We start from the raw sequence: 9,490 nt of genomic DNA on the forward strand, positions 1-9,490 counted from the left end.
AGATGGTCGTCGTGTTTTTAAAGAGATCACGTCGGGTACAATTTGTAATCATTGAAATCGTCACAGAAACGGAATATCACATTTTACTGACATGTTACGGACATGCTTAGTTAAAATATATAGTGCGCATGTTATCATGCTTTTTTTGCCCACGTATACCACATTAAGACAACTTACAATTGCTATAAAAATACCTTCCTGTTTTTGATTGAGGTTACTCAATTTTGTAATGGACACGTTAAGGTAATGACAAACAAAAATGTGAACAATAGAGTACAAAGATGAAAAAAGATCAATAAAATCTGTAAAAAGATACTTTGGAAGCAAAGAATGCAACCAAGAAGAATAATACCAGATTCGGTTTGATTGAGTCTGTTCATGAGAGGTAATACTTAGCACGAGAAGAGTTATGGTTCTTGCGTTTGACACTTTCACGCTGGGACGTACTGTTGTACCAAGTTTCAGTAAACTCCCTTCAGTGGTTACAAAGTTATTATTAAGTCAAAGCTGTCAGGAACTAATAATGAAAGAGATATCAACCAATAGTCATTTAAGAATTTTTGTGTATATTGTAGGCATTGTAACTGAAAATACAAACTTTAAGTAGGAGCTATCTATATTATATGTATGTGAAGTTAAGTGCATCAGAATACGAGGACTGAAAAAATTATTAAAATATCATTTCCTGAAAAAGAGTTATTTGAGCTGAAAAAAAATGATCCCGGATGAAATATTTGGAAAAAATGCAGGCAACTCCGCAAAGACTTTATGATAGGCTTAGGTGACAATTGACCTAGTACCTGCAAACTACCTACTTTTTACCTCTAATCAGGAAAAAAGCATGCCTACTTGCCACATGAATTAGCAACCTGAATGCAAAACTATGTAAAGATCAAATAATTGATTGCCCTGGGGAAAGTAGGACATGTTTTGTGGTGAAATTTGTCAACAAACAGACGATTTTTTTTTAAAAAGTCAAAACCCACAGAATTTCACAAGGTGAAATATGTTGAAAAGGCTACTGATGGAAAGAGAACAATCTCAACTACCCATACATATGCGTCAAAGTATGGGAAAAATATCTAGAAATATGAGAAAATCGAAGAAATTTATTTCAAGACTGTTAGATGCATAACTGTGTAATCATACATGGCATTTATCATAGATAGGTTACTTTTCCTTTGCACTGATATAACAGGGACAGGATTAGGATTAAGAAACGGTGTTCACTCAACAATTTCACCATATAATTAGATTGTTTCCCTTGCGTAAAGAAGGCTTAGGGTAAATCTCTATATATTGCGAATAGTTTGGTATCATACTAGCCAGGCAAATAGCTTAAATAAGGGCGATCACTTTTGTTGCTATGGCAAAAGGGAATCAAGAGTTTTCTTCCTTTGCTGGGTTGCAACGGACATTGATATTGATAAAGACAGACATATTCACAATATCAAACTAATTTTCAGATAACATATTGATAATAATACTCTACATGTAAATGGAGGATTTAAACTATTTATTTAAGCATAAAATCATATCATACACAATACAAACATTTTGAAAATAACTTTGTGCTGACTTTTATTTTCAAAAACAATGAATAAAATAGAAGCATGTTCTATGTAAAAGAATAGTTAAAATGATTACATTAATGAAAGCTGTGTTTGTATTCAGTGTTCTTATACACTTTATTCCCAACTGTTATGCTCAAAAGGGAAAATGCACTAAGGTAACTAGTTGTAAATGCGCGTATGAGGACGGAGCAATTGTTGATCTGACACAGTTAGCAAGTACCGACGGAGGTGCGAGGTATTTATTTCTATCATGTTTCTATTTACTTTACTCACCTTTCATTTTTCTTGTATATATACTGTGTTTTAACCTTTATCATGCTGGGCACGACTGAGTCTGCCTTTGCGATCAGTGTAGATCATGATCAGCCTGTACATCCGTGCAGTCTGATCTGCTCTGTTCGCCATTCAGTCTGTATCTTTTTGGTAAGCACCCCTTTTGACAGTTAATGGTACTGTCCAAATTGAAAGATGGGACAGTTCATTATAGAAATTTAGCAGGGTTAGGGTTAAAAAATATACATCTTAACAGCCTCAAATGAAACTAATCGACATCCTACGTTTGTATTTAGAAGGAAGTTTATGAGACACTTTTACATCAAATTGTTGTGAGGCAAGCATTACATAATTTACTTAAATACTTCACTAAAACAAATTCACTTACTATTGTTTTCAAAGCAAGTATGGAATTTGATATATTTTTTTGGCAGTTTTTTCCCTAAACTAGCATGTAACGACACGATAACTATGACATTATCATTTAGAGGGCCGGGACATGTCTAGGGTTGCAACATCTAATTGACTACATGTGAGTCAAGTCTTGTGACTGAACAGGGATGTTTTTAGTCTAGCTTGAGTCATAGTCATTTTCAATATAATTATATTTGGTCATGTTTATTAAAGGAGGTTTTGATCTCACTGTTTTATAATTTCTGACGGAACAGGTGGAGGACTCCATGATAGGAAGTTTTTAAGACTCACTAGGATTACGCTCCTCTGTTTTCTGGAAAATTTTGTCTAGTCATTAATGCTGTTTCTCTTGATTCTATGTCATTTATAAAGTCATTGAGTACATGCGTTTACAGTTCTCTAGAATTCTTTAATAAATGTACAAGACTATTTTTGTGGTTAACGTAAGTGTCTACGTCCCTGTAAAGGTTTAGACAGTAATGAAAGATAGATAGATATGAATACTTACCGTACGTTCTGATTGTGTGTAAGGGATTCACGTGCTGTGATAACTTTGATTTACAATTGACCTGTAACTCTGGAACAAGGCCGGGAATAAGTGTAACGTTGGGTGCATTATTAACAGTTTACCTATGGCCGCTTTAAGGTGGTGCCCAGCTGTGTTTCTTTAAACAAGGTGAATAGCAATGAGCCTCTACGATGATCCTTTATATTACGACCAGGTATGAAGATGTACCCGGAAGTGTCGCTACGACAGTTTACTCATGGAATCCATGTACCAGTTTTACAGAAGGAACATGTGAAAATGTTGCGGTAAATTCCTTATCTTTTTGAAAGAGAAAGCAGGGCACTGAAATGGCGGAGTAGCAGTTTTATACTTTCAAATCTATATCCCCCTACCGCAATTTAAGTTTTTGTATAAATTTATTTTCAAAAAGCAAAATGGACATAAGCCATTCTTAACTAAAAGAGAGCACTTGAAAAATATCTACTAATGGGGATATTGCTTTTATTTTCATATTCGTAAGGATCAGTGAAACAAAATTGTGGAACTGAATGACATTATTGGATTTTGAAACTTGGGATACAAGGAAACTTAACACTCACATTCCCACTAGTTTCGAGAGGACATAACTTTAATTGAACATCTCGCTGCCAAAGTTGGAATTTAAGTGGCCGGAACATCTCAAAAATTCAGATATCAATTTTGTTTAAATTCGTATTTCAAAAGTTTGATTTACTGCCTTGTTACATCTACGCCATCTGCATATAATCACATACTGCACCAATTTTACTATATGAATTTATATTGCGTTTTACTTTTTATTCTTTATTACGGAGCTATACAAACACATCGAAATTTGTAAAGAAAAAATTCTGAAGATGTGTGGCGTACGATACAGAGGGGTAAACTAACTTCTTTTTCATATGTTACTGGAAAACCTGGACTTCACGCAAAGTATCATGGGAACACGTAACATTTATGATGATTATCTTTAACCTGCTGAACCCACATGGGAAATGTTTTACCATCCGAATATACAGAATCATTAGATACAAAAGATATATATTATTCCTTAAACAACATACTTGTCATGCTGTTATAAATTACAGTTTCCCTATGAAGTATGCAATCATCTTATTTCAACCGGATAAAGCAAAGTTCATGTCCATTTCTTACAGTCCAGTGCTTAAAATAATTATATTCTTCCAGTTTTTACATATTAAAATATCTAAAATATGATTTTGTGAAATCTTAAATGTTTGTATACATGTGTATTGTTGTTATTGTTGTTAACTGAAGGCCATACTGAAAATAAGTTTACGTTTCATTTTCATGTTATGTACACTTTGTATGTAACCTTCATTAAATAAAGATTTTATTATTATTATTGTTATTATTATTATTATTTTATTATTATTATTATTATTATTATTCTCCACTATAGGTATGTCAAACGACGGAAGATTTACCTCCGAATATTTATACTTCACTCGGCAGCCAGGAATCCGCCTTGTTTACCACCGATGATGACGGAAAATTAGCAATACAGTACAGTGTTGAGAACCAGGGTGTACTAACGTTTGTATTAGCATCTTATAGACATTACTATGTAATACTAAAATTGTCCAGAAATTAAGACAGTTTACAAACATGAATACATAATCATTGAGATACTTTAAATAGAATCTTTAAAGCAGTTTTTTTTTAACTTTTTTTTTATATTCTTTGACTCACCATTTTATCATTATACACATCACCGTGCTTAATCGGCTACGTTGATCTATGGCCGTAACATACCACAGAACAAATGAAAAACAATCAAAACACAAGTTTGCATCGGGAAACCCATTTGTGTCCTGCTTATAAGAATATACTAGAAAACTGCAATTTATTTCGACAGCATCCTTTTCATAGCCATGACTATTTGATCCGAGGGGATTAATCGATTATTTCGAGTGGATTAATAGATATTTTCGTGTGGATGAATCGATTATTTGGGTGGATGGATCGATTATTTCGAGTAGATTTTTTTTTGAGCAGATAAATCAATTAATTCGAGTGGATTTTTTCGAGTGGCTTAACCGATTATTTCGCCCAGATTCTGACTAAACGGCATAACTCTCGGTTCTACTACGGTATACAAAATCACATTATGTCAATCAAACATTTTCTGTTTCTCGGAACTATGGAGATAATATGCTTTATTTAAGGGTTTCTTGGGTTTTATTTCCCCATTATCTTTTTGCAAAAAGTAGACATGTAGTTATTTTGTTATTGCACAGATGAGTTTCAATAGTTTTGTACATAATTAGTGAAACGCACCTTTACACAAAATTTTGCTTCAGGACAACATTGGTCACGTTAGTGTGTGATGAAAATTCACAAGATTCATTTCAAGTTACCGACGAGGAAAAGCTAGACGCAAAATATGTAAGTTTTATGTATTGCATAATCTTTGTGTAGCATGAAAGGAATCTTATAAGAAGATCCTTGAGAGCATAAAACATAACCAAGCAAAATAATGGAAGCCCCTCTTTAATTAATTGTGTTTATAAATGAATAAAGGAAACTGCAACACTAGAAGGCCCCTATTGCTGATTCAAACGGAACTGTATTAAAATCAATATTGACTGAACTCCTTGATACTAAAGAACCAATTATGCAAAAGGAGACGCAGGTAAAATGTTGAACAAAATCAAAGATTTTCAGATAAAAAGAGCATCCTTATTTCCCATCTTTGGCAGTCACTTTTTAAGACACACATATTATTTCTGACCAGGATGATAAACATTGTTTTCTGACTTTCTCTATGTAGGTCAAATGAGGATAGTAGAAATTACTAGAGAAACTATATGTGAAAAATTACAAGAAATGTTACAATTGAAAAGATATGGAGATACCATATGCTAAATTGATCAAGAGTTTGCATGGGGAAAATAACTTGAACAAAACATACGAAAAATTGCAGTAGTGAAAAATTACTACAGAAATTATGCATTATAATACCAGATGTATTACCTATGAGAACAAAGTGTAGTCATATATTTATGTCTTATCTTATAAATCATACATCCCTTTCATTTTAGTTTTTAGAATTGACCAGTCCACATGCATGTCCAACTGGTATAACATCAGACCATCTTTCCGTTGGAACATATATAATTATAATGTAAGTACTGTGAAATCATTAATATTCATGGGGTACTAATTTTCGTGGATTTCGTGGTTGAGTCGATCCATGAAATTTAATCCGAACGAACAAGTAAGATTTCAATTCATTTTATGTTCAGAAGTTGAAATCCACGAATTCCTATCCCAACGAAATAGCCGTTTTGATCAAAGTCACGAAATTTCATGCCCACGAAATTAAATGATATTACACTTGTAAGTGTTATAATTTTCGGATTCTTTTCCTTACAATTTTCCTGTTAAGCAGTTTAAATAGCTTGTTTATTTTCAAATGAACCGGTCCGTGTTGTCTAACATGCACGATTAATCTAATACCATAGCCTTAGTAGGTAATTCTTTCAAAGTTCATGTGGGATTTTTAACTTGCTAATACAAATTAGTTCTGGTTTAATATGGAAGACGCCGGATAGGATCATTTACTGTCGTCGTCTGTGTATAACTCGAATTAAGTTGAAATGACGTTTAATAGTGCGTACCAAGATACTAGACACAGGTTTTTCCAAAGTTTAATTCTTATATTTTTCAGGCTGGTCTTATCATATAAACCAACCCTGAAGTCTTTTGATCTTTTTCTTTTACAGTTTTTCATCATTTGTTGCCGTATTCTTCATTGTCGGCATAATTATACAAAAGTTTGTTAGAAAGAAATCTGGCAAATATGTTGTACCTTTTGTGGAATTTTGGATGCAGCTTCCAGTACTTATAAAGGTAAAATATTCGTTTAATGTCTTATTTAGTTCACTTATATCTAAGAATGTAAGATTGCCATTATGTAATCGCATGCTCCTAATGACTGTTACAATCCTTATATCCGAAGAGACTATTTAGCAGGCTTGCTAAAGGTCCTAGTTGGTGGTTCTACCCAAATGCCCGCTCGTGCTGAAATAATTCACGGAGGAGCATCTAGGGTCTTCATCCATTATAAAAAGCTGTAAAGTCGCCTTTTGACCTATTACTGCGTCGACGCGATGTTAAACCCAACAAAAACAGATCTCCAACAGTAGACATGTTCTCTTTGTAATACAGTATAAAGCGTAAGGTTATCGTGGTAAGATTAATTTGAGTTTGCCGCAATCATCGTCATCATACTATTAATTTAAGTATTTCGATGCATCAAACTTTATAGAAAATGTTATATAAATTGAGTTACCCATGTTATTGACAATGTCATAACCTCTTGTAAATGGTCTGATAGTTATGTAACTGTACATGGCTTTAATCTGTTTTACCTCTGCATTATTTGTTCACCTCACAACGTCCTTGTACATAAACACATTGCGACGATGCTTCCAAACAATATCTGCAGGCTACACTGAAAAAGATGTTACGAAGCAGTGTATCAAAGACATACATAGTGAACGCAAAGTTAAATATAGCTGAAATTTCACCTTCTTATGCAACTTTTACAGGCTGGTGTATTACTAATTGTCTGTCGTGGTAAACATGTTGGATACGAGCATTACTAACTCTACGAATGGCTGGGTATCTCAAGCTTAGTGAGAAGAACAATAAACAGAATAAAGGACAAATTTTAATACAACTGAATTAAGAAATGAACATTTATGTTACATGGCATATTCCATTCCGACCCTTCTGTTTCATAGTGAAAATGGAGAAAATTCAGCAAGTTTTTTAGATGAAGAGATAATTTTGATGTTCTGCACTTTTGCTCGTCATCATCTTACAGTATATCGCTAAATGCAGTCTTAACATAGGCCCCTACAGAAACTGAAAACCTTACGTCAAAGGCTTGGCGACTACGAAACGTTTATACAGTTGTATATCTAAAAGGTGGAATCACACCTTGTCATTCTTATAGGAAATTATGACGAATAAGGCTGTTACTCTAACTATCTCAATTCTCATAAAGTCAAGTTTAATCAATTCTACTTATCGCCAATTTGTTTTCATCATAAATACAAAAATATGTGTATTAGAATAAATATAAACTTTTATTTAAAACTATACCCACTTCTGAAAAATGATACTTTGTCCTGTCCTCATGGTGTCATGATGCGTCCCCGCCAGCACAACAGAAAGATAACACGACAAAATGCTATTTTGTCTAGTCCTCGTGTTGTCGCATAGGACTCCGCTAGCATGAGGACACAAAATAAGGCGCCATCATGACAGAAAAATATGACTTGTTGTCGTATCTTCAAGTCGCGTGCTGGCCGGGTCACCAACACGGAGCCATGACGAAAATTATTCATCGTTCTGTCGTGTTGTTGTTCTAGCATGTCGACATCACAACATGGCAAAAACGAAACACCAAAAATTTCCGTCTGTAATTTGTAGTAAAGACTTATTAGCAGAACCAAGCGGTGCCGCAGCATCGCACTACAGAATATGAAAAAGAAACAACTATCAAATTCTTTCTATCCGCGAAGTTAATCAATCTTGCCTTCCGGTCAGTCTGAGTTGTTTGGTTTCATTCCTACATACTCTTTCTTGGTATCAGAAGACGCTTACAGTTTACGGAACGCACTTCCCATGAACGCAATTAACTTTCATATCCAAGGTACCGTTTGATTCTGCACTCAACAGTACTGGGGTTTGATTCAAATCAGTTTCTTTTTTGGACTTTTTACTTGAAAAATAACCCATCAATTGTCATTTTTGAACAGAAAAAGTGTTTACGTGTATACGGTGTTTTGTTTTGCTGTCAGGTTATATTCCAAACTGTTGTAACGAATGTGCAAAGTTATCTCCCTTTAATTTAGTTACGCCATTTATAAATAAAGACGCAATTATATATTTTTATTTTTAAATTGCAGTCATTTAGAAAAGTGATAAACCTGCGTATTATATGTAACCTTGTTTTGTATTTGAACACGTTTACGTTTTCATGGTATATTTGACCCATAATTAAATGTTACAATAGGTGCTCTATAAGGAAATACATGTATAGTCAAACGCTCAAAACAATAAAATTAGATCTACTGTATGAGTCAGTGTTAATCATTAGCCAGTCAGAATGAACGGAAGAGAGCGCTGTGATCGTCGGTTATTTAAACATACGCTCCTGTTGTAAGAATAAGTTCTGTCATAAGACATCAACGGGTAAACAACAGGTTTGTTACAAGCTTTTAAAGTTAATTCTACCATTATATCCGTCATCCGTATTCTCTTGCGGGCACCATTACCTTTAGAGGGTGCACGGGTAAATAGTAGACAGTAAACTAGGCTATACACTATAAGCATTGAATATATTGGCATAGAGACCAATATGCATCGAACCTCTGGGCATCGAGACTCATTGGCATCGGGACAGGTACAGAGGCAAAGAGAGCACAGATACTCTTTAGGTACGATAGAGGCTTTGGAGCACTTTTGAAGTATACAGCAAAGGGTAGCCCGACAGAGTGGGCAGGGCAGTAACTGAACAAATGAGCCAGACATTTTTGATTGATTTCAATCATACAGAAGCATAGTTAACTGTTGTTTGATACTAAGCTTTTACAAATAATTTGTCCCTTTTTCTAGAGGCAAATATGTCTAGAGAAAAGAATCTATATGTATTTGTAAATATAGT

At 34.1% G+C, this 9,490-nt stretch overlaps 1 protein-coding gene across 1 annotated transcript; it reads left to right on the forward strand.

Moving 5' to 3' along the window:
* Positions 1-1,430: 1,430 nt before the first annotated feature.
* Positions 1,431-8,898, forward strand: LOC123531724 (uncharacterized). The gene is made up of 7 exons (XM_045312941.2): positions 1,431-1,809; positions 2,984-3,074; positions 4,211-4,344; positions 5,112-5,196; positions 5,853-5,935; positions 6,537-6,663; positions 7,365-8,898. Exons 1-7 carry the CDS (start codon positions 1,640-1,642, stop codon positions 7,419-7,421), a joined length of 747 nt encoding a protein of 248 aa, XP_045168876.2. The 5' UTR covers positions 1,431-1,639; the 3' UTR covers positions 7,422-8,898.
* The last annotated feature ends 592 nt before the right edge of the window (positions 8,899-9,490 follow it).

This window comes from Mercenaria mercenaria, chromosome 11 (assembly GCF_021730395.1).
Source record: "Mercenaria mercenaria strain notata chromosome 11, MADL_Memer_1, whole genome shotgun sequence".
Taxonomy (NCBI): domain Eukaryota; kingdom Metazoa; phylum Mollusca; class Bivalvia; order Venerida; family Veneridae; genus Mercenaria; species Mercenaria mercenaria.

What these genes read in the sequence shown, in the direction of transcription:
- LOC123531724 (XM_045312941.2), top strand. Translation starts at nt 1,640, where the DNA reads ATGATTACATTAATGAAAGCTGTGTTTGTATTCAGTGTTCTTATACAC. An exon ending in AGTACCGACGGAGGTGCGAG is followed by an intron (nt 1,810 to 2,983) that starts GTATTTATTTCT and finishes TATTACGACCAG; the next exon opens with GTATGAAGATGTACCCGGAA. An exon ending in AGCTTCCAGTACTTATAAAG is followed by an intron (nt 6,664 to 7,364) that starts GTAAAATATTCG and finishes CAACTTTTACAG; the next exon opens with GCTGGTGTATTACTAATTGT.